The sequence below is a fragment of the Elephas maximus genome, chromosome 16 (assembly GCF_024166365.1).
Source record: "Elephas maximus indicus isolate mEleMax1 chromosome 16, mEleMax1 primary haplotype, whole genome shotgun sequence".
NCBI lineage: Eukaryota > Metazoa > Chordata > Mammalia > Proboscidea > Elephantidae > Elephas > Elephas maximus.
In genome coordinates this window covers 276,325-302,019 of record NC_064834.1, presented here as the reverse complement: position 1 = coordinate 302,019, position 25,695 = coordinate 276,325, and the positions used below count along the sequence as shown (strand labels likewise).

The 25,695-nt window shown below is 42.9% G+C and overlaps 2 protein-coding genes across 3 annotated transcripts in view; one reads left to right on the top strand and one right to left on the bottom strand.

The window, feature by feature from the left end:
- Positions 1-5,104, bottom strand: part of ZNF488 (zinc finger protein 488) — a 28,813-nt gene extending 23,709 nt beyond the window's left edge. Inside the window, exon 1 of one of the 2 annotated variants that reach the window (XM_049854939.1) lies at positions 4,794-5,104. The gene's annotated coding sequence lies outside the window, so the exon portion shown is untranslated. Of the gene's footprint in view, positions 1-3,638; positions 3,725-4,793 lie in introns of those variants that run through there. The other variant, XM_049854938.1, reaches the window with a different exon arrangement.
- Positions 3,287-25,695, top strand: part of LOC126059288 (translation initiation factor IF-2-like) — a 101,998-nt gene continuing 79,589 nt past the window's right edge. The window contains exon 1 of the mRNA XM_049854935.1: positions 3,287-4,917. Coding sequence (XP_049710892.1) covers positions 3,459-4,917 — 1,459 coding nt within the window. The 5' untranslated portion in view covers positions 3,287-3,458. The remainder of the gene's footprint in view (positions 4,918-25,695) is intronic.

The window sequence follows — 25,695 nt, the reverse complement described above, 5'->3', positions numbered from 1 at the left end:
GACTTGACAGCAACGGGTTTGGTTTTTTAAATTTTTATTTCAAGGACCCTGGTGGCGCAATGGTTAAGCGCTCAACTGCTAACCAAAAGGTAAGTGGTTGGAACCCGCCAGCCGCTCCAAGGGAGAAAAGACCTGGTGATCTGCTCCCATAAAGATTCCAAAACCCACTGCCGTCAAATTAATTCCGACTCACAACTACCCTATAGGACAAAGCAGAACTGCCCCATACGGTTTCCAAGGCTGTAAATCTTTACGGAAACAGACTGCCACATTTTTCTCCTGCAGAGCAGCTAGTGGGTTCAAACTACCAATCTTTCAGTTAGCAGCTGAGCACTTTAGCCACTGTGCCACCAGGGCTCCTCTCATAAAGATTACAGCCTAAGAAGCCCTATGGGGCAGTTCTACTCTGTCCTATAGGGTCCCTATGAGTTGGAATCAACTTGATGGCACACAATAACAATAAGGATCTTCACTTCAGGGATTATTGCTAAGATTAAACAATGCTCTGTGTACCACAGGTAGTAAGAGCCCCAAAAAATGGCAGCTGTTATCACTAATGCAATTAGAGAATAAACACAGATTCTCCACCAGTGGTCATAATTCCAGTGGCAGCCTTCAGGGGAAAGGTCCATCGTTTATATACATCAGGCTGCTCAGTCAGACCCTTCCATGTGCCAACCCCAAAGCACTATCTACTAGAATGGGACACAGTGATGTACTATATGGAGATGCAGCCTACTTAATGAAAGAAAGCATGTTTAAAAGCATTACAGTTCAAGAACTAGGCTTGTATAAAACACATTTGGTGTGGTTATCTATTTTTAAGAAAACCTGTCACCTCCCAGATTTCTGAAAAAGGAAAAAAAAAATTTCTAAGCGAAGTAGACACGATGGTTTTAGATCATTTAAAAAGCATCCCTTCGCCCCTTAGAATTAGGATAAATTGGAGGTTAATGGATAAATGAAGTAAAAGACAATTTAATTCTTCAATCCAGAAAATAGTCTTCTAAATAAAAGTTCCATGCATATATACCTATGAATTTGTCTAGTATTTTTGGATCTAAAGCAAAAAAAAATCAAAAATCTTTCTTTAAACACACTGTAATCCTTTTCCATCATATTTAATTTTTGTTCACTTCTTCTGTGTGATTTATCTACTGCCAAAGTTCCTTTTCCATATACATCAACTGAAAAATTAAGCTGAATTAACATTAAAGATCATACTAAACTAAACAGATTATAAGAATTCAAAGCTTCAAGCTTTAGCTGGTAATTAACATCTTTAAAACAAACAAGGATCTTTTTATAATTTAGTATATATATATATTAAGTAGAAGAAGCCCTGGTGACACCATGATTAAAGTGCTCAGCTGTAACCTAAAGGTTGGCGGTTCAAGGTCACGAGCTGCTCCCTGGGAGAAAGATGTAGGAGTCTGCTTCCATAAAGACTTACAGCCTTTGAAACCCTATGGGGCAGTGTTACTCTGTCCTATAGGGCTGCTAGGAGTCAGAATTTACACAACAGCAGTGGGTTTGGGTTATATTAAATAGCTCTGGTGGTGCAGTGCTTTAAGAGCTTGGCTATTATTCGAAAGGTCAGCAGTTCCAATCCATCAGCAGCTCTTTGGGAGAACGATGGAGCAACCTGATCGACAAAAATGGGTTTAAGTGTGTGTGTGTGTGTGTGTATACATACATATATAAACATATATACATACATATATACACATGGCAGTGGGACCAAACCCAGAGCATACTGCTTTCGAGTCAATTCCGGCTCCTAGCGGCCCTATAGGACAGAGTAGAACTGCCCCAAAGAGTTTCCAAGGAGTGCCTGGTGGATTCCAACCACTGACCTTTTGGTTAGCAGCCATAGCTCTTAGCCACTATGGCAGTGGGACAGCAATGGTTTTTTTTGGTATATATACTATATTATTCCGTATGTATTTGTACATCGGAAACCCTGGTGGCGTAGTGGTTAAGCGCTACGGCTGCTAACCAAAACGTTGGCAGTTTGAATCCACCAGGTGCTCCTTGGAAACTCTGCGGGGCAGTTCTACTCTGTCCTGTAGGGTCGCTATGAGTTGGAATAGACTCAGCAGCAACAGGTTTGGTTTTTGGTTTATCTGTACATCTGTGTGAGCATGTAGACATGTCATAAAAATATTAAATAATGATATCATGACTCTGAAAAACCTAAAATTTTTAATAAGAAGCAAAAATTTGCATTGATAAACAATATCAACAACCAGACTTATTGCCATTGAGTCAATTCCAACTCATAGCGACCCTAAAGGACAGAGCAGAACTGCCCCATATGGTTTTCAGGGAGCAGCTAGGTGGATTACACCTGCTGACCTTTTGGTTAACAGCTGAGCTAACCACTGTGTCACCACGGCTCCTGATCAACAATACTTCTATTTTATTCCTCAAAAATGAACCACACTTGTTTTTCTAGATTTCTTCACTTTAGCGTGTCTAAGACAATTTTCGATATTAAGATGAAATATTTTCACCATGGTCCTACATTAATTTTGAATGGCACAACTGTTGCTGTAAACTAATGTCTCATTCAACATTAATTACGTAACTTAATTCCTGTACATCAGCAGCATTAACAAGTATATATTTTAGAAATCTAGAGTTAATTTCTCATTTTAACTCTCACCAAAATGTTTCCAGTGTGAAGCCCTCCCTGGCCTCCGCCATTGTCTTCCCAAAACCAAGCTCTGAGTCAAGTCCCTTCCTCCCCCTCCTGCCCCAACCCAGCACTGCACCACCTCCACAGAAGGCAGTGGTGAGGGCCAGAATGTCTCCTAAATGCTCCTTCAAGGTTTAGCTCCTTAGTCTGTTGTCTGCGTTTAGAAGCAAAATGTCACCAAGAGGATTCAATCGATGCCTTGCCTCTAAAATCAAATATTTTCTTTCAGTTCACCCTGAAAACTCAGAGATTTATTATTTGATGATTTGTGTATTTTTCCATGAAGACAATGTACAGGTTACATCCAGACATCTAGAAAAACAAACGTGGTTCATTTTTGAGGAATAAAGTAGAAATACTGTATACCAAAGCAAATTTTTGCTTATTAAAAATCTATACTTGTCAGAGACGTGACTTTATTATTCAGTGATATTTTTATGACATATCACCTATTTATCCAAACACATACAGCAGAACTTCGGATATGATCTGTTAGAGAAAGGACCTAGAGACAATGCGCGTTGTTACCCCAGCGCCCCAGCCAAATCCCCGGCGGAGGAGAGGGTAGCAGCCCAGGACGGACGCGTGGATGGAAGAACGGAGGGACGGGTGGGTGGACGCACGGATGAGTGACTGAATGAAAGGATTACAGTACAAAAAGTCATCCAGGAGAAAAAAATAATAAAGGCAGAACTTTTGTGTGCGGAAAAGGAGAGACACTGAGAGAAAAAGAGGTGTGGGGCGGCCGGGAGAAGAAATGGAGAAAGCAAGAGAAACAGCCAATAAAGAGATAGGAAAAAGTGCGACATACCCGAGGAGAGAGAAGCAGGAAGAGAGCAAGGACGGAGGATTCGCCCCGGGCCAGGCCGGGACCCGGGGGGCACGCCGCCCCTCCCGCACCCCGGTCTCGGTCCCGGCGCGTAGGGCCGCTCCTCACCTCGGCTCTTCCCTCAGCGCCGGGCGCGCGCGAGGAGCCGCCGTCGGGCCTCAGTCGGCGCTCGGCGCCGGAGCCCTCAGGGCCGCTGGGCCCCGCGACCCGCCTCCGCGCCCCTCTCTCCTTCGGGGTAGAGGCTTGCGGCTGGAAGGAGTCCGGGGCAGCGGGCTGCAAGGTGGACTCACTTGCAGTGCACCGCTCGCTGGACGCCCGGGACACCCAGCCGCTCGACGCTCCGCAGCCGCTCGGCCGCCCTTCCCAGGGGCCTCTGAGCTGCCGTGGGACCGGGAGCGCGCCCGCGGGCGAAGCGTTCAGCCCCGGCCGCTTCTGGAGGCGCCTCGCTCGCCTTTTGGCCCCAGCCGCTTCTGGAGGCGGCTCGCTCGCTGGCCTTCGGCCCCGGCCGCTTCTGGAGGCGGCTCGCTCGCCGGCCTTCGGCCCCGGCCGCTTCTGGAGGCGGCTCGCTCGCCTTTTGGCCCCAGCCGCTTCTGGAGGCGGCTCGCTCGCCGGCCTTCGGCCCCGGCCGCTTCTGGAGGCGGCTCGCTCGCCTTTTGGCCCCGGCCGCTTCTGGAGGCGGCTCGCTCGCCTTTTGGCCCCAGCCGCTTCTGGAGGCGGCTCGCTCGCTGGCCTTCGGCCCCGGCCGCTTCTGGAGGCGGCTCGCTCGCCTTTTGGCCCCAGCCGCTTCTGGAGGCGGCTCGCTCGCCGGCCTTCGGCCCCGGCCGCTTCTGGAGGCGGCTCGCTCGCCCTTTGGCCCCGGCCGCTTCTGGAGGCGGCTCGCTCGCCGGCCTTCGGCCCCGGCCGCTTCTGGAGGCGGCTCGCTCGCCCTTTGGCCCCGGCCGCTTCTGGAGGCGGCTCGCTCGCCTTTTGGCCCCAGCCGCTTCTGGAGGCGGCTCGCTCGCTGGCCTTCGGCCCCGGCCGCTTCTGGAGGCGGCTCGCTCGCCTTTTGGCCCCAGCCGCTTCTGGAGGCGGCTCGCTCGCCGGCCTTCGGCCCCGGCCGCTTCTGGAGGCGGCTCGCTCGCCGGCCTTCGGCCCCGGCCGCTTCTGGAGGCGGCTCGCTCGCCTTTCCGGCCGACTTCCCTCTTGAGCCGGAGGCCCCTCAGCGTCCGCCCGAGGCCCCTTGAGATCTCAGCCCCTCCTGCCGAGCCGCGGGCCCCGCCCTACCCGCTGAGCGGCCGGGCTAGCTGCTGTGTCGCGCGGGTGGGCCAGTCGCTCAGCGCTCCGGCGCCGTCCTCTCGGCGTGTTGTGTCTCCTCAGTGGGGAAGAAGCAGCGTTGTGCCAGATAACGGTGAGTTCCGTGACCTCAGACTGCAAAGGTTTCCGGGGAGGGTGGGAGTGAGGATTGGCGGGAAGGGACCCCGAGTGGGCGACGCTTGTGCCAGGGCTGTAACCGCCGAGGGTTTGGCCCTGCAGTGGGCAGAGGGGAGGTGGGAGTGGCGCCTCAGGTAACTGCAGTCGTTAGGGCCATTGCAGCGAGGTGTGTGGCCGCTTGTTCGAGGGGGCGGAGCACAACCGCTGAGATTAGGGAGGGGAGAATGAGCCTTGAGGGACTAAGAGAGAAACTTCACCCCTACCCAGTCCCTGCTTCTCATTTATTAATTAGTCATTCAGTGAATGTTCTGGCTGCCCACATTCAGGGGGGTGGGGCTGGAGTTAGGTGATAAGGCTTTCCCCCAGGGTTTTAGAACATCTGTTACAAGGGGCTGCGAGGAGTCTTAATGGACTCCGGGGCAACGGGTTTGTTTTACTTTGTTTTGTTTTTTTAGTCACAAATACTGTAGAGGGCAAAATGCTAAGCCTGAGGTGGAGAAAGGGAGATTTGGAGCATAAATTAAAACTTAGGGGAATGGTCCCCAAATCAAAATTTTTCTTTTATACAAAAGAGCCCATTGACGATTATAGAAGTGAGACATTAAATCCCAAATGTGAGGGCTCACACCGGCCTTCAAGAAATTGTAGAACATCAAGGACAAACAGAAGAAGGTGTGCCTAGTCACCAAGGAGAAAACAGATCACCCTGGAAGGAATGAGAGACCTTAGACACAGAGTTCTCACCAACACCAGTGGCATAATGTCTCTACACTGCCTTGAAAATAGTTTGTCCACTTAGAATTCTGTTTCTAACTGGACTGTTATTCCAGCTCAGCTAAGCCAAGCACGTTACCATGGAGTTGATTCCAACTCATAGTGACCCTACAGGACAGTAGAATCGCTCCATAGGATTTCCAAGGAGCGGCTGGTGGATTCAAACTGCCAACCTTTTGGTTAGCAGCCAAGGTCTTTAACCACTGCACCACCAGGGCTCCATTATTCCGGAGTCAGTATCAAATAATGATATTTTCAGACATAGAAAGCCTAAGGAGTTTTCAACCCACAGAACCTTGGTGAGAGAACTACTAAAGAACGTACTTCAGAAAGAAGGAAACTGAACTCAGGTGAAAGGAGTGGGTTTCAAGAAAAAGGGATGAACAAAGGGGCTGAAAAAACATGCTGATTAATGTCAATAGGTATATACTGAAAATAAGAACAATCACCAATTTGGAGAATTTTTGAAAAGGAAGGAGGAAAGGGAGGTGGGCTGGATAGAAAGAATATCAGAAGGTAGAAACAGTTCCAAGTAAGTTTCAGCCAGGCCAGTAGGGAGCCCTGGAGCCATCAAAACAGTGTCAGATCTCTTGGGATGGGCCTGCCCTCATATCCCTGCTGGTTTAGTAATTGGCTGGGAGCAGCCTGTGATGATGGGCTTTGTTGCTGTGTGAATGGGATGAGGGATTGCAGTAGGTGATGTATTCCCTGACACACACTTCCGCTCAGCTCTCTACCCTAATTGTACTGTCTACCAGCAGATATCTGAGTAGTGTATTTTCATGGCCTCCACAGGGTAAATAGACTTAAAACCTGTAAAAATGGCCTGGGGTTGGTGTCTGACCTCTAACTTTACAAGAGGGAAGGAGACTCCAAATCAGTAGCCCCAGGCTGATTTCCTCTGAGGCAGAGGTCAGACATGCCTCCTGTCTCTGCCATCTTTACCAATTCTTGCAGGAACTGTCCCTCTCATGGTACTCTCTACATCTCTGCTGGATTTGATAATTTTTTTGCAACGGTCACATAGAACTTACAATTCTTACGATGATGGGGTTTTTTAGGGAAGTAACAGGTTTACAGTTCGGGTTGAGGAACACTCAGGATACAGTTCTTCCATCAGGACAGCCTCTTCCTGGCCATACTTGTAGGCACACCTCTCTCTAGCCCTTGGCCTCTCCCCTGCTCAAGTGTTACAAAGATCTTTTAGCACTGCGGATAAATTAGCGCTTTGAGTAAGAGCAAGTAAGCTGAGGCGCTTGACCAAAGTAAAATGGCTGCTTTAGAGTTTGAAGTCCTACTTCACCTTGCTTTTTTTGTGAATTGATTGTTACCTAGGAATCTCACAGTCTTGTAAACATTTCGTTAACTCTGGAAAACTGAAAATAACAATCAAGATTGGATTCTGCCGTGCACATGTTTGTTTTGTCCGTCTGACAGTTTGAAAAAAATCAGTGGCCACTTTGACTCTGGTTTTCTTGGTTTTTGTTTTCACTCACATGTGCAAGTTAATAGTTTTTACAGATAGGCCTATTTTGATTAATTTGTTGTCTGTTTGTAAACAATTTAAAGTTGGTTAAATCCTTGTTAAACTTGAACTCCCTTATACAAGCAAATGGAGGGGCTACCTCTGTGTTACCAAGCAACCAACCTCAGGGCGCATAGTGGTTAAGAGCTCAGGCTGCTAACCAAAAGTCGGCAGTTCAAATTCACCAGCTGCCCCTTGGAAGCCCTATGAGGCAATTCTACTCTGTTCTGTAGCGTAACTATGAGTTGGAATTGACTCAACGACAACAGGTTTTTTTTTTTTTTTGGTATGGATAACTCAGAACTCTGCAGTCTTTAACCAGGTAACTTAATGAACTGATTCTAAAGACTTTTAAAATATCCTTAAGTAAATGAGCCTGGATTTCCCCTCTACCAAGATGCTGATTTACAGTTCATGTTTAAAACAACTATAAGCTGAATATACTTAGAAATAATTTAGAATCTCAGTGATCACTTTAAGAAAATGAGTTTCCATTTTGCATTGTCTTTTTCCTCTGAGGAGCATTCATTTGATGCTAAGAAACTCATTTACTTCTTTTGTCCCACAAGTTGATAGATTTATGTTGTTTTCCTGTTTTGTTTTGTGTTAAGGACTTGCCTCTAATAACTATGTTTAATTTGTGTATTTCATCAAGTTAAAAACTATGCTTGGCAATTACTGTTTTATGAGACTGTCCTTTCTCTTCCAAGAAAAACTAATTTTTGTGCCTGAGTTTTTGTAATTACTCTGAGAAACTTGGATATAAATTACTATATTTAAAAAGTGCCCTAAAAAAAAAAGATGACTTGTTTATTTTAATTGATATAACAAGGCCTTAAAAAGAAACAAATTATTTTAAATTACTTCCTTAACAGATGCTATGAATTATACAGGAAATAGTTATAAACATAATAATTCTTTACCTCCAGATAGTATTGTTAATTTAGATTACAATATTACTTCAAAGAACTTACTTATTATTAAATTAGTTTAATAATAAGTAAACAAATAGTCATAATAGTCCCAGGAATTAATAAAAATAAATCTGTTCTAGTAAAGTTTTTGTTTTATAGTATGTCAACTTAACATAGTTTCCAAAATCTTTTTAAGTAACTTAAGCTGAATGAAATATATAGAATATGTTGGTTAAAAGATAATAATTTTATCCTAAAATTTATACTTGGAGCTGGCTGTTCTAAGATAAGAAGAATTTAAATGGATATATAGAAAGTAGTAAGGTCAGAGGAAAAATATGTATGTGTGTTTGCGTCTAATAATGAATATGTTTGCCACTAAGAATTATGCTTTGAAAAGCATATATAACAAGGACAAGGAATTTAAAAAGTTTGTTAACATTTTTTGTTTGATACAATCGAAGTTCTTGTTTATTGCAACTAAAAGTTTAATAAGTTAAATCATAAAAAAATTTAAAAAATTTTTATTGTGCTTTAAGTGAAAGTTTGCAAATCAAGTCAGTCTCTCATACAAAAATTTATATATACCCTGCTATATACTCCTAGTTGCTCTCCCCCTAATGAGACACCATACTCTTTCTCCCCACCCTCTATTTCCATGTCCATTCAGCCAGCTTCTATCCCCCTCTGCCTTCTCATCTCCCCTCCAGATAGGAGCTGTCCACATAGTCTCATGTGTCTACTTGATCCAAGAAGCTCGCTCTTCACCAGAAATCATAAGAATTTTTAAGAACCTTAATATCAAATACCATATTAACGAAGAATTGAGTTTCCTACTGTTAAAATTACAAATTTTTCTTTAATTACTAAGTTAAAGAGTTAATTTGTTCTTTATGTAATCTGGCTTGAAAACAAGAGTCAGTTTCTTATTAAAGTTTCTAAGTTAAAACCAAGCTACGTGCTTTTAAAAACTAAGGTTTTTACCTTTAAAATCTTTGACTTAAAGTGTTACTTCTCAGTAATCTATGATAAAGTCCTTACAACTTTAACATTTCATAGAAAGCCTCAAAGGATTTGTTTTGTTTTATAAAATAATAGTAATAATAATAAAGTTTTATTTAATACGTTATAAGTTACATAAAACATGTTGTCAAATCAGAAAAAGTGCCAAATTTTCTTTGAGTTAAAATTTATGTCAGTAATATTTACGGAATACTAAGCAAACAAGCACACGATGTTATCTCATAATTTTATTATTTCAATTGCTAACTTGGTTGCAACTTAATTTGTTTTAAATCTAGCATCATCAAGCCAGTGATTTAACTGGAGAAATTCACATCATTTCAGATGTTTAGAGATGTAATAATCTTAACTTATTCTTGATATATTCTAACTGTATGTCTTATGCCTCAAAATTATAATGTTCTTAAGCTCTATTGTTATATAAGTTGACTTTGTTTGGCTTTACACTGCTTTTATGGTTTCCTGCAAGTCTGAGTTTTAAAAGATACTGTTGTTATAAGCTAATAATAGCTTTACTGAAATTTGTTGTCCACGGATAAGCTTTGCTTTGCTGACTTACTAAAAACATTTGAACATGATGTTTTAACACAGGATGGACTATAGCAACGTCTAAGAAAGACTGATATTTCGGACATGGTTGCTGTTGGACTGGATCAGGATTTTTGGAAGTCTTGTGTAAAAGCTGACGAGGTTTTTTGTGTTACTGCTAATCCAAAATAATATAAAACCAAAATTAGCTATGTGTGGTTGTTGTTGTTAGGTGCCGTTGAGTTGGTTCCGACTCATAGCGACCCCGTACGCAACAGAACGAAACACTGTTCGGTCCTGAGCCATCTCCACAATTGTTGTTGTGCTTGGGCTCATTGTTGCAGCCACTGTGTAAATCCACCTCGTTGAGGGTCTTTCTCTTTTCCACTGACCCTGTACTCTGCCAAGCATGATGTCCTTCTCCAGGGACTAATCCCTCCTGACGACATGTCCAAATTATGTAAGACGCAGTCTCGCCATCCTTGCTTCTAAGGAGCTTTCTGGTTGTACTTCTAAGACAGATTTGTTCGGTCTTTGGCAGTCCATGGTATATTCAATATTCTTCACCAACACCACAATTCAGAGGTGTCAATTCTTCTTCAGTCTTCCTTATTCACTGTCCAGCTTTCACATGCATATGATGCGATTGAAAATACCATGGCTTGGGCCAGGCGCACCTTAGTCTTCAAGGTGACATCTGTGCTCTTCAACACTTTGCAGCAGATTTACCCAATGCAATGCGTCTTTTGATTTCTTGACTGCTGCTTCCATGGCTGTTGACTGTGGATCCAAGTGAAATGAAATCCTTGACAACTTCAATCTTTTCTCTGTTTATCATGATGTTGCTCATTGGTCCAGTTGTGAGGATTTTTGTTTTCTTTATGTTGAGGTGGAATCCATACCGAAGGCTGTGGTCTTTGATCTTCATTAGTAAGTGCTTCAAGTCCTCTTCACCTTCAGCAAGCAAGGTTGTGTCATCTGCATAACGCAAGTTGTTAATGAGTGTTCCTCCAATCCTGATGTCCTGTTCTTCTTCATCTAGTCCAGCTTCTCATATTATTTGCTCAGCATACAGATTAAATAGGTATGGTGAAAGAATACAACCCTGACACACACCTTTCCTGACTTTAAACCAATCAGTATCCCCTTGTTCTGTCTGAACAACTGCCTCTTGATCTGTGTAAAAGTTCCTCATGAGCACAATTAAGTGTTCTGAAATTCCCATTCTTCATAATGTTACCCATAGTTTGTTATGATCCACACAGTTGAATGCCTTTGCATAGTCAATAAAACACAGGTAAAACATCCTTCTGGTATTCTCTGCTTTCAGCCAGGATCCACCTGACATCAGCAATGATATCCCTAGTTCTATGTCCTCTTCTGAAACCGGCCTGAATTTCTGGCAGCTCCCTGTCGATACACTGCTGCAGCCATTTTTGAATGATCTTCAGCAAAATTTTGCTTTTGTGTCATACTAATGATATTGTTCTATAATTTCCACATTCAGTTGGATCACCTTTCTTGGGAATAGGCATAAATATGGATCTCTTCCAGTCAGTTGGCCAGGAAGCTGTCTTCTGTGTTTCTTGGCATAGACGAGTGAGCACCTCCAGCGCTGCATCTGTTGAAACATCTCGATTGATGTTCCATCAATTCCTGGAGCCTTGTTTTTCGCCAGTGCGTTCAGAGCAGCTTGGACTTCTTCCTTCAGTACCATCAGTTCCTGATCATATGCCACCTCTTGAAATGGTTGAACATCGACTAATTGTTTTTGGTATAATGGCTCTCTATATTCCTTCCATCTTCTTTTGATGCTTCGTGTGTCGTTTAATATTTTCCCTATAGAATTTTTCACTATTGCAACTCGAGGGTTGAATTTTTTCTTTAGCTCTTTCAGCTTGAGAAATGCTGAGCATGTTCTTCCCTTTTGGTTTTCCATCTCCAGCTCTTTGCACATGTCATTATAATACTTTACTTTGTCATTTTGGGACGCCATTTGAAATCTTCTGTTTATTTCTTTTACTTCATCAATTCATCCTTTTGCTTTAGCTGATTGACGTTCGAGAGCAAGTTTCAGAGTCTTCTCTGATGTCCATCTTGGTCTTTTCTCTCTTTCCTGTCTTTTCAATTACCTCTTGCTTTCTTCACAGATGATGTCCTTTATGTCATTCCACAACTCATCTAGTCTTCAGTCACGGGTGTTCAATGCGTCAAATCTATTCTTCAGATGGTCTCTAAATTCAGGTGGGATGTACTCAAGGTCATATTTTGGCTCTCGTGGACTTGTTCTGATTTTCTTCATTTTTAGCTTGAACTTGGATATGAGCAATTGATGGCCTGTTCCACAGTCAGCCCCTGGCCTTTTTCTGACTGATGATATTGAGCTTTTGCATCGTCTCTTTCCACAGATGCAGTCAGTTTGATTTCTGTGTGTTCCATCTGGTGAGGTCCATGTGTATAGTTGCCATTTATGTTGGTGAAAGAAGGTATTTGCAATGAAGAAGTCTTTGGTCTTGCAAAATTCTATCATTCGATCTCCTGCATTGTTTCTATCACCAAGGCCATATTTTCCAATTACTGATCCTTCTTCTTTATTTCCAACTTTCGCATTTCAGTGGCCAGTAATTATCAATGCATCTTGATTGCATGTTGTATCAATTTCAGACTGCAGCAGCTGATAAACGTCTTCTATTTCTTCATCTTTTGCCCTAGTGGTTGGTGTGTAAATTTGAATATAGTCATATTAACTGGCAGAAGGACCCAGCAGTCTACTCCGGAAAAAAATTAGCCAGTAAAAACCTTATGAATAGCAGCGGAACATTATCTGATACAGTGCTGGAAGTTGAGCCCCCAGGTTGGAAGGCACTGAAAAGATGACTGGGGAAGAGCTGCCTCCTCAAAGTAGAGTCGACCTTAATGACGTGGATGGAGTAAAGCTTTTGGGACCTTCATTTGCTGATGTGGCATGACTCAAAATGAGAGGAAACAGCTGCAAACATCCATTAATAATCAGAACCTGGAATGTAGGAAGTATGAATCCAGGAAAATTAGAAGTCGTCAAAAATGAAACAGAGTGCATAAACATGGATATCCTAGGCATTAGTGAGCTGAAATGGACTGGTATTGGCCATTTTGAATTGGACAATCATGTAGTCTACTATACAGGGAATGACAACTTGAAGAGGAATGGTGTTACATTCATCGTCAAAAAGAACATTTCAAGATCTATCCTGAAGTACAACGCTGTCAGTGATAGGATAATATCCATTTGGCTACAAGGAAGACCAGTTATACTGTGAATAAAAACCAAAAAAACCCAGTGCTGTCGAGTCGATTCCAACTCATAGCAGAGTAGAACTGCCACATAGAGTTTCCAAGGAGCGCCTGGTGGATTTGAACTGCCGACCCTTTGGTTAGCAGCTGTGGCACTTAACCGCTACGCCACCAGGGTTTCCATACTGTGCATAATCCCGTCCAATTTGTGGGTAGGCATATGTAAGTTGCAATTCCACATACATAATGTAGGCGTGAAGATAATGGAAGACAACCTGACACACGGTATACACTTGATGAAGTGTAATTGTATGGAGTTGGTTTTTTGAAGGTGGAGGTATATTTTCAGTTGTACGTGGTAGCTAGGGCAGTCGCTGTTAGTGGACTAAAGCAGGGGGTAATGTTATGGGTGGCATTGTTTTCTAAGGTTTTCCCAGAAGATCATTTTGCGGATGGATTCTGTGAAAACCTTTTCTTTGGCAGTTTCATGTACCAAGGTGCAACTATTTCCATTGTTGCTGGATTTCCATGTGGAAGCAGCCAGAAGGGCCAAATGGCTGCAACCCAGTGGTCTCCCCTGACAAAACTGTCCAGCGTAGTCTAACTGTGTGTCTGAGGAGGTATTGGAAGGGAAGGTTATCCAGCTAGATGGGGGTGGAAGATCAGGGAGAGATGTAGTTAGGTTTCTGAGGTTGTGTGTTATCGTGACGGCTACATTGCAATGGGAGCAGCTTAGAGATGCTACCTGATAAGAGTATCTTTGGGGGCCTGTTGAGTAGATGCACAACGGGCTTTGCCCCCCTCTTATTAGTACTTCTCGGTACACGGACCCTGTGATTGGGTGTACAGTTTGGTTATTGTGACTTTTGAACACCCCCTGTTCTCCAGTAGAGAGGGTATCGTGAAGAATGCCTGACGTTTGAGCCCAGTCCTGCCAAGAGGCGGGCCAGCCTTCTGCGGACTGTCCCTAAGCCTGTAGACAAATCCAGCAGGACTGGTTGTATTTGGTATGTGTAAGTGCCTTTATGACTCCCTGAAATGGCTTAATAAAGGGGGAGACAGACTTGGGCCATGTTAGTTGGACAAGTGAAAGTGTTATAACACAGGAGAGAACACAATGCATTTTGACTTATCTGTTGTTATTGTCTTGTTTTCTTTTGAACAGATACTTCAAGTCTTCTATGGGTTCACTCATCCACTGTTGATATTGGCTCAGGGTTTCTTCAAATGTGTCTTTAGTGTTGTAGGGTTTCACCCTGGAATGATGTATCCAGCTAGAAATTCTGGGCACCTTTACAGCTGTGGGAGTATAAAGCATGACAGTATATGGTCCCTTCCACGTTGGGGCAAGTTGAAATGTCGGGGACCCATCCTTCCAAGTTTTGTCTAGGACTAAGGTCCCCGGCTCATATAAAGGGACTGAGCTGTATATTGGAGATTTTGGTACTCCTAGCTCTTGAATATCCTGTTGGAAACTTCCCAGGGAGGTTACAAAATGTACTAGTTGGTTGGTTTCCTCATCTAGGACCAGATCTGTCCTAAGGAAGGGACTGCCATACAGAATTTCAAAGAGGCTAATCTTTAAATGAGAATTAGGGCTTATCCTCATGTGGAGCAAAGCTATAGGGAGAGAATGGATCCAATTTTGGTGGGTTTCCTGGCTCAGCTTGGCTAAAATTCTTTTTAGTGTTTGATTTGCTCTTTCTACCTTTCCTGAGGACTGAGGCCTTCAGGCCAAGTGTAAGTTCCACTTGATTTCAAGTGCTGTACCTACCATTTGACTTATGGTTGAAATGAATGCTGGGCCATTATCACTCTGTAGAGACCTAGGAAGTCCATACCTGGGGATGATTTCTTTTAGTAGTTTATTTACAACTTTTTGGGCTTATTCTGTTTTTTGTGGGAATTGTCTCTATCCATCCTGTGAAGGTGTCTGTGAAGACTAATAAATGTTTGTAGCCTAGGCATTTTGGCATCTGGGTGAAATCTAATTGCCAGTCTTCTCCTGGATATGACCCAGTGCTTTGGATAGGTTTTACTAGCACAGGTGGCAGGCAGGTACCTTGAGGGATGTTTATAGTACAAAGGGAGCACTCTTGGATAATTTGTTTGTTTTCTGAAGCCCTTTACCTGAAAACAGGCGGTAGCAAAGCTGAGTTGTTATATCTCGGCCAAGGTGGCATGAATCATGCAGACCCTTAGGACTTTCCATTGAATATTTTGGGGCAGATGAATACCCGTTTTTCTCGGCCCACTGGTTTTCTTCTTTGCGTACTTTGGCGTAAGGCATTTTAAGCTGGCTGAAGGAAGTAGGACACCAGTTAATGGGTCCTTGGATACTGCAGCTGTCTTTGCCACCTGATCAGCTAGGTGGTTACCTAGGGCCGTTTTACTATCTCCTTTTTGGTGTCCTTTGCGATGTATTATGGCTGCTTGTAAAGGCAGGTGGACTGCCTCCAGGAGCCGTTAAATATGGGGCCCATATTTTATGGGACTATTCTTAGGTTTTAGATACCCTCTTTCCATAAAGCTGCGTGGGCATGAAGTATAAGGAAGGTGTATTTAGAATCCGTAAAGATGTTCACCTTCTTTTTCTTTCCCAGCTCGAGGGCCCAGGTCAATGCAATTAGCTCTGCCAACTGTGCTGAGGTTCCCGTGGGTAAAGATTTAGCCTCTATTACCTGGTGTAGAGATATGACCACATACCCTGCGTGTTGTTTCCCTTCTTTGACAAAACTGCTGCCATCAGTAAACCATTCTTCATCAGGGTTTATGAGAGGTTGGTCAGTAGGATCTTGTCGACTGGCATAGATCTAATGATTCACATCAGTTGTGAAGGTTTGGGTCCTTAGGATTGGGGGTAGGTAACAGGGAAGTGGGGTTTAGAGTGGAGCATTCTTTTACTGTGACTTGTGGATTTTCTATTAAAACTACTTGGTGTTTTAGGATTCTGGTATTTGTTAGCCACTGAGGGCCCTTGTTGTTTAACAAGGGGCTGATTTGGTGTGAAGTATATAAATCAATTTTCTGCCCTGGGGTTAATTTTAGAGTCTCTTCTACAAGAGCAGCGGCAGCTGCCATCGCTCGAAGATGGTGAGGCCACCCCTGAGCTACTGTATCAAGTTCTATAGATAGGTATCTAAGGTTTGGGTGAGGACTCCTAGGGCCACTTCTTTTCTCTCTGTTACATTTAGTTGGAAGGGTTTTTCTGGGTTGGGTAATCCCAAGGCAGGAGCTTGTCGGAGGGCCTTTTTTAGGTTTTTGAAGGCATGTTTCTGCTCTTTGGTCCACATTAATTCATTAGTTCCCTATTGGTTGTTTATTTAAGGGTGTTATACAGCGGCCTGGCTTTTTCACCATATGTCAGAATGCATAGCCTGCAAAATCCCATTAAACCTAAGAAGGATCTGAGCTGTTTTGTGGTGATGGGCTCAAGGATGTTTGCTATGGCTAAAACTCGTTGAGGAAATAATCATTTTTCTCCTTGGGCCAGCCTTAGTCCTAGATATTCTACTTCTTGTTGTAAAAGTTGGGCCTTTTCCTTTGAGGTTTTGTGTGCCTTTTCTACCAGGTGATTTAGAGTTTGAATAACATGTTGGCATCCCAATTGTTCTGTGGGGGAGCAGATGAGCAGGTCATCAACATATTGAACAACTTGCCCACCCCCCTCAAGTGTTAGGTCTATTAAGTCCCGTGCCAAAGCTTGGCCAAAAAGGTGGGGCTGTCCCTGAACCCTTGGGGTAAAGCTGTCCATGTTAACTGTTGTTTGTGACAAGCAGGGTCAGACCATTCGAAGGCAAAAGAAACTGACAAGCAGTGTGTAAAGGGATGCAAAAAAATACATCCTTCAAGTCTAAAACAGAAAACCATTGGGTGTTAGGCAGTATTTCTCCCAAGATGGTGTAAGGATTAGGGACCACAGGGTGGAGGGGAATTACAGCTTCATTAATGATCCTAAGGTCTTGTACTAGCCTATATTTCCCATCTTTCTTTTTAATGGGGAGAATGGGGGTCTCGCAAGGGGAGTTGCAGGGAATATTCCGTGTTTTAAAAAGGTAGTAATTATGTTTTGCAATCCCTGCCAACTTCTAAGTTAACGGGGTATTGTTTTTTTCTTGGAAATTTGTTGGGGTCTTTTAACCTTACCATTACTGGGGGCGGCATTATGTGCCCGTCCTGGTATCTCAGTAGCCCATACCTGGGGGTTTAACTCTTGATCATCTATATCTATGCAAGTTCCATTTTGGTTAATTTTCAAGGTCATGATTTGATTAAGAGTTAGGTCTTCTGTTGGGAAGATCACTCAAGTTTTTACCTTACTTAATATGTCCCTCCCTATGGGACAGGACATTCTGGGAGGATTAAAAATTGGTGTGAGAAGCTTGTTGCACCCCACAGACAGTGTAATGATGGAGTAAAATATTTTACCATGGGTTTCCCTTCTACTCCGTGAACCGTGCTTTTGTTAGAAGAAAGGGGTCCTCGACAGGAGGTTAATACGGAAGAGTTGGCTCCCGTGTCCAAAAGAAAAGTTACTGACCTTCCTGCTACATCTAGGGTGATGCTCGGTTCCTCTGCACCGATGTTGATGCTGTTGGTGTTCTTGCTGGGAGCCTCTTGGAGCCCAGGGTCCCGTAAGCTTAAGGCCATTTCCATTGAGGGATCGGGCCTGGGAGTCCTTTGACCCTCAGAGCAGTCTTGCCTCTAATGGCCATGCTCTTGGCATTTGGGACAGGACTTCTGGGGTGGTTTCTTCCGGGGGCAATCCCTTTTCCAGTAGCCAAGTTGACCACATTTGTGACATGCACCGGGTGGAGTATCCTTGGGTCTTCCTGCCGGCAGTGGGTGGTGCCTGCCCTGTAGGGCGGCTAGGAGACAGGCCTGTCTCTTCTCATCCTTTTTCTCCTTTTCTCGGAGCCTTTCGTCTTCTTCCTGATCTCTATTATAGAAGACTGAGGAAGAGACCTTTAACAATTCATTTAAGGGAGTTTGAGGTCCTAGCCCTTGTTTTTGAAGTGTACGCCTAATGTCTGGAGCAGTTTGAGTTAGAAACCTATCTTTTAAGACTAGTTCTTCTTCTGGTGATTCTGGGTCTAAATTCGTATGTTTTAAGAGGGCTTCTTTTAGTCTTTCTAGGAAGGCCGTGGGGTTTTCTTGGGACCCTTGGTCTACGGTGGCCAGCTTATTAAAATTGGTAGGTTTTTTCCTGCAAGTTTTCACTTCCCCAAACAGGCACACTAACGTGTGGTCTCTCACCAGTCTACCTCCTTGGGTATTATAATCCCATCCTGGGTCTGTGCCTGGGACTGCGGTGGTGCCCATGGGGTAGGCCCGTTGGTTTTGTATATATAGCCCAACTGCAAATTGCCTGGCTACCTCAGTGAGGTTTAATCTTTCTCCCTGGGTGAGTGTTTGGCTACAGATTTTCATTATGTCTTTCCATCCCAAATCAAAGGTGAGTGTTAAGTTGTTAGGGAGTGAGTGTATAGTTGTTAGGGTCGTCAGAGAAACTCCCTAGCTCTGTTTTTAGTTTTCCTAAGTCTTGCATTGAAAAGGGAACCTGTACCCTGAGTGGTCCATTAGGGCCAGCCACCTTTTGAAGGGGGCACAGGTAAGGTGGTGAAGGTGTTGTGGGCGAGGAATTAGAGTAGGGAGGAGTAGGAGAAACAGACATCTCTTTAGTATTTAAGGGTGGGGTTGCAGGGTTGGTAGGGTTTGGGTCTAAGATGTCTATTGTTTGGTTTGTAACGATGGCAAGAACTGCGGGGTCTATCTTACACTTTTTACACGGTTCTGGATTTTCCCTTAAGGCCATAAAAACCTGGACATAAGGGACCTCTGTCCATTTGCCTTGTGTCCAGCAAAACAAATCTAGCTGAAGGATCATATGGTAATTCAGACTTCCCTGTTGTGGCCAAATCTGTCCATTTCCCAATTTATATTGAGGCCATGCAGTGTTACAAAAGAAGACTAATCTCTTTCTCTTCAGGGTTTGAGGGTCAAACCTGTCCCAGTTTTTGAGGATACATCCCAGAGGCAAGGCTGGTGGTACTGAGTTTTGGTTTCCCATCTGGAAAGGAACAGAGTGAGTCATAGGGGGTGAACGTCTCCTGTGCCCTCTATGTTAAATCCCTGCCCAGAGAAGGCATCCCTTCTCAGGCCTGGGCTTCCAGAATTAACTAGTCTTACTGTGTACCTGAAGTTCCTTGCCTAGAAACTTACTACTGCCTCTGTCTCAGGGGTCCTTGTTCTTGTCTGCGTCTGTGGTCTTGCTGGGACATGAACCTGTATATTTGTTGATGTCCTTGTTCTGCCAAGAAACTAATTATCTCATACCCCGCTAGCCATTTTAGGGTGGGGGTCCTTTGTGCCTCTGTCTGGGAAGCCTTCATTTTATTGGCAAACTTTACTATCTACTGAAGCTGACACCTTAATTGACTCGCCCCCTGACACACCGCATAATCTTGGGGATCCCTTGGAATTGGGTGTAGGAGATGATTTAGCATTTGTGGGAGCCCCTCTTCTGTCCATACCCAAGGGGGGGTAATCTTATTATTTTCTGGGCCCCTCCCTTCCTTTTCTCTGCAGAACCAACAAACCCATTCCTCATGTCTGCCCCTCTCTGTATACTTTATGAATTGTCTCTGCACACTGAAAGAGGGAGCCAGGGCACGGAGGACTGTCATAAAGTAGACTCCTGTAGCCCACTTCTTTGTGTACTCTCAAGCATTCAAATTCTTTCCAAGGGGGGTGATAGATACAACTTTAGTTAGTCTAATGAATTACCTTAAGATTCTTGATTCAATGAGGCAGACCAGAGTGTCCCTATTCATTCTTTTATAACATGAAAGCAGGAGGAGCTGATCGAGGAAAGGACGCCTGTATTTAGCTTCATAATGGTGGTATAAACAGGAAAGGGAGAGAGGTCCTTCACCAGAACAATGCCTATCACAAATACAGCACTGATCCCTTTTGCAAAGCATACATGGAGAATATAGGTATAAGTAGGTTAGCCAGAAGTTGGATGGGACTGAGAGGTGCAAAAGGTAAATGGATGACTGTTCCCTTAAAGAGACTTGCCGACTTGGCATGACTGTTGCTGAGGTTAGCGGGTGGGGGTGGGGTCAGGAGTTCTGGGTCAAAAATGTGCTGCTTTGAGAGCGGAACTCCTAGAGGATGTGACCCCGGTAGCCGGAACTCCTAGAGGATGTGACCCCGGTAGTCGGCCGGTGCTTCTCTTATGTATCTCAGTTTCTCTCCTGATTGTCTAAGACAGTCAGGGGGCTCAGAGCACTGGATGACCAATCCTTATGTGTGCCTCCCGGATGAGGCTGATTGTTAATTAAGTGAAGTTGAAAGTCCCTATGAGGCCCCTGCACATCTCGAGTTTGACCCAGACACCTCCTCGAAGCGGAGGAAGGAAGTGCCCCTTTTCTTCAGAGTCTGAAAGAATCAGACACTCATTATTTTAGGTCCCTATGAGGCCCCTGCACGTCTTGAGTTTGACCCAGACACCTCCTGGAAGCAGAGGAAGGAAGTGCCTCTTTTCTTCGGAGTCTGAAAGAATCAAACATTCATTGTTACGTTATTCTTGTTAATAGTCAGACCAAGTACATACCAATCTTTCTAGCATCTCTCAGACCTCTCTCCCAAGAAGAAACAACACACACACACACACACACTCATACACACACGTAGGTAGGGATACCTCAGGGCCCACACACATAGAGGTAGGGATACCTTAGGGCTGGGCTGGAAAGAAAGAGAGCTGGCGCTCTGAGGTGGACTCATCATTTTCTGGACAAAGGAGGAGGAATCTTGTTATCCAAGTCACAGCACCAGAATATGTTACCAGAGAACGCCTCGGTTCTTGTCTTCAGTGTAGGAAAGAATTCAAGCACTGAGACAAATAGCGCCAAGCAAGCAGAGGTTTATTAGCTAGCAGAGGGTTAGTAGTAAAAGTACACTTGACTAGGAAGAGTCAAGCAGGCTACTCAGGTAGAGAAAGAATCTGAGTGCCCCATAGTTGTTTTTTTTAGAGTTTTATACCCTTTTTCTCTCTTTATCTGTCTCTGTTAACATTTAAAAGCCAGGACAAGACCCCCTATGAAGACTGTTTCCTTCCCTTAAGGTTTAATTACCAAGTTAGGGATCTTATCAAGTTAGGGAATTTATCAAGTTAAGGACTTTATCAAATCAGAGACCCCTGTAAAGATCATTTCCTTGGCTTAAAGTTTAACTATGTAGGGACCATCTTATTGGAGGAATGTCACCACCCCCGCCTCTTCCTCTTCTCTACTGCAAGCTCTCCCCCTCCCCCTTACAGTCTGGTGACGGTGATCATAAAATAAGACAGTGTTTTTCAACCTTTTTTTTTGTTGTTGTTTGTTTTCCTATAGCCCTCACTAAGGAGCCTTTTGGAGCTCTGATGGTGCAGTGGTTAAGAGCTACCGCTGCTAATCAAAGGTGGACTGTTTGAATCCACCAACCGCTCCTTGGAAACTCCATTGGGGTTACTATATGTCAGAATCAACTTGACAGCAACAGGTTCGGTTTTTTGTTCTAAGGAGCCTTTTAAAATATATTCCTAATCAACTCCGCCACCATGAAATTTTAATACCACAGATATTCATATATCTCTCTGTGTAGCTGGACCAATAAGCAGCATCATGATAAATGGAGAAAAGATTGAAGTTGTCAGGGATTTCATCTTACTTGGATCCGCAGTTAACACCCGTGGAAGCAGCAGTCAAGCAATCAAACAACGCATTGCATTGGGCAAATTTGCCCCAAAAGACCTCTTTAAAGTGTAAAAAAGCAAAGATGTCACCTTAAGGACTAAGGTGGGCCTGACCCAAGCCAGGGTGTTTTCAGTTGCCTCATATGCATATGAAAGCTGGGCAGTGAATAAGGCAGACCAAAGAAGAATTGATGCCTTTGAATTATGGTGTTGGCAAATATTGAATATACCAGGGACTGCCAAAAGAACGAATAAATCTGTCTTGGAAGAAGTACAGCCAGAATGCTCCTTAGAAGCAAGGATGGCAAGACTTCATCTCACATATTTTGGACATGTTATCAGGAGGGATCAGTCCCTGGAGAAGAACATTATGCTTGGAAAAGTGAGGGTAATAAAAAAAGAGGAAGACCCTGAGCCAGATGGATTGACACAGTGGCTGTAACGATGAGCTGAAGCATAACAATGATCATGAGGATGGCACAGGATCCAGCAGTGTTATTCCCTTGTATATAGGGTCACTATAGCTGGAACTGACTGAAGGGCACCTAACAACAACTATGCTTTGTTCATAAAAGAGTAATATGGTCCCTCTTGAGTGTGTATGCAGGAGAAAGATGTGGCAGTCTGCCTCTGTGAAGATTTACAGCCTTGGAAACTCTGTGGGGGCAGTTCTCCTCTGTCCTGTAGGTTGCTATGATTCAGAGTCGACTCAGTAGCAGTGGGTTTGGTTTTTTGTGCATGTACAGAATGAGAGAAGGCACAGTTAAGCAATAAGAAGACCTAAAAAGAAGATATAGCTACAGATAGAGCAGAAATACAAAAAAAAAAAACAACCGTCTGAACTTTACACTAGTGCCTATAAGTAAGTGTTCAGATTTTTAGAAAAATATGTTGTCTAAACTGACTTAAAAAGAAACACAAATGCTAAGTAATTCAGGAACTATTCAGAAGTTGTTTTAGGAGTTTAAAATTTCCCACAGAGAAAACACCAGGCACAGATGACTAATAGCAGATACTCAAAAAGTAGATTATTGCAATCATGTAAAAGTCTTTCCAAGGAGAAAGAGGAAACACTCTTAAGTGCATATTTTATGAGGCTTCTTATTGTAAGGAGCCCTGGTGGTGCAGCGTTAAAAGTGATTGACTGCTAACTGAAATCTTGGTGGTTGGGAACTACCGGCAGCTCCACAGGAGAAAGATGTAGTACTCTGTGTCCATAGAGATACAGCCTTGGAAACCCTATGGGGTCACTATGAGTCAGTTTCTACTTGATGACAGTTAAGTTGTTGTGTGCCGTCTAGTTGATTCTGAATCATAGCAGCTCTCTACCCTAATATCAAAATCACGTAAGAGCAGTACAAAAGTGGAAAATTACAGGCCAGCCTCTTTCATGATCATAGAGAGAAAAAATTCTAAACTATTAGTAAACTCTATTCAACAATTTTTTTTTTTTTAAATATGACCAAGTTGGGTTGATTTCTAAAATTTTTAAATTGGCTTTGCATTAGAAAATGCATTAGTGTAGTTAACCATAATAATAGGATTTACTGGAGAAAAAATAGAAGGAGCCCTGGTGGTTCTGTGGTTAAATAGCTCGGCTGCTAACCTAAAGATCAGCAGTTCGAACCCATCAGCTGCTCCTAGGGAGAAAGATGTGGCATTCTGCTTCAGTAAAGATTTACATCCTTGGAATCCCTATGTGGCAATTCTACTCTGTCCTGTAGGGTTGTTATGAGTTGAGATCAACTCAAGACAGTGGTTTTGGTTTTTTTGGTTTGGAGAAAAATACATGTTCATCACAAAATATGCAGAAAAAGCATTTCAGTATGATTCAGCAGTCATTAGTGATGTGTAGCAAACCCACGAATAACAGGAGACTACTTAACCTGATAAAGGATTTTTACCAAAAGCCTTTGATAAACATCAGTCTTAATGGTGATGTATTAGAAGCATTCTCTTTATAATTAAGAATGCCTCCTTTACAGCTTCTCAATATTTCATTGGAGACTAGTCAACAGAATTGTTTTCCGTTTTAAATTTTTTTTAATTTTACAGATAAATTTTTAGAATTAATAAGAGTTTAGTAAGGTGGTTGTATATATTAATACATAAAGCAAATACAGTTCCTCACAACAACAATAAACAGTTTGAAATCTTAATTTAAAAAATACCATTTACAATAGTAGCAAAAATATAGGGTATTTAGGAAAGAAATGTAACCAAAAAAGAAATAGGTCAAGATCTTCCTAGGGAAATATATATGAAAGGCATTGAAGAAGACCTAAATAAACGGAGACATATGCCATGTTCTCAGATTGGAGGACTGCATATGGCAAAGACATGAGTTCCCTACCAGTGTGTCTATATGTTTAATGTTACTGTAATCAAATATTAATAGAGTTTCTTGAAGAGCTTATTCTGAAATTTATCTGAAAGAACAAATGGCCAACAATTACTAGAAAGAAAATAAGGTGGATGGTCTACTTTACCAAATATGAAGAGTTGCTATAGAACTCTGTGTGTAGTCAGAAAGGCTGATTTATATTGTGTGACCTTCTCCCCCAATCTGATTAGCCTAAAAGCACAAAATTTATTTCTCAGGTACCCCACAAAAATTCCATCTCAGTTACCCAAGAGGGCACTGCGTATTACTCAGCCACTCAGGCACCATGCTGTTGAGTCCACCTGAATCCTACCTCAGCTCTTAAAGAATCTGTCCAGAAGTGACACATGTTACTTCTGGTAACATTTCCTCGGTTGAAGCTTCATAAAGCCAAGGCTGCCAGCAACGTGTCAGGGAGGCATAATTCTTGCCTAAGGAAAGGACAGTGATGAACTGTGATGCGGTGTTACACGCTGTGATAATTAAGGTAGTCTGGTCTTGACACTATCAGTATAAACCAGTAGACAGTTAAAGAGAGTGGAACAGAGAGGAGAGAACCAGACCTACACATATATCGAACTTGAAACACATCAGAGGTGGTATGCACCTCATTGAGAAAAAGATGGAATATTCAACAAATGGTGCTGGAACAACTTGTCTACATAAAAAAAATGAAACCAAATCCCTAACACACATCACACTTATGATACAATTCCAGATGGATTAAACACTTAAATGTGAAAGGCATTTTTAAAAAAAATTTCTTAAAAAAAAAGACTATTCACCTTTAGTAGGGAAGAATTTTTCAAACAAGATGGAAAACAGCACACATCTTAAACCTTAAAGAAATAACAAATTCAACTAAAAATTTCCGTTTTATTGAGAGACACAGTGGAGTAAAAAAGCAAGCCATGAACTGGAAGAAGACATTTGCAGCAGCTGATAAAGGAGTAGTATGCAAAATATATGAAGAATGCCAAGAGACTAAACAGCAGTGGGTTCGATTTGGTTTGGCATGCTAATTAAAAAGTATCGTTGAATCAATGTGAAGAAGATACATACCCAAATTGAGGCATGAATAGACGTTTCACAGAGGAGGAAACATGAATGACCAAAAACCATGAGTGCTCATGACCAATCCCATCAGTAACTAGGGAAAGGCAAATTAAGACTACAGTGAGACCTCATCCCATCAGTAGGCAAAGGTATAAAAAATATGACAGTACTAAGTGTCATTAAGGATGTAAAGCAAGAGAATCCTAATATACTCTTAAAAAGAAGTATATCAGATTTCACCAATTCTGAAATACCGCTTAAGATATTTCACTGTTTTAAATACCACTAAAAAAAAAGCAATGCTTTTTATCAGGTAATTTTTATATTATACATATTGAGAGCACTCTTAGAGAAGGGTTTTTGCCATGTATCCTTCTTATGTATATTAAAAAAAAAAACTAAGTTGATTAAATTATTTCTAGAAATTTTTTTCATTCATGGTCTGACGTTTTTGAATCAGTTTTGACCCAGAATTGTCTTTACCTATGTTTTTTAACACGATGTAATCTCTATGCCATTCAGAGCATTGGTGTTGCAGC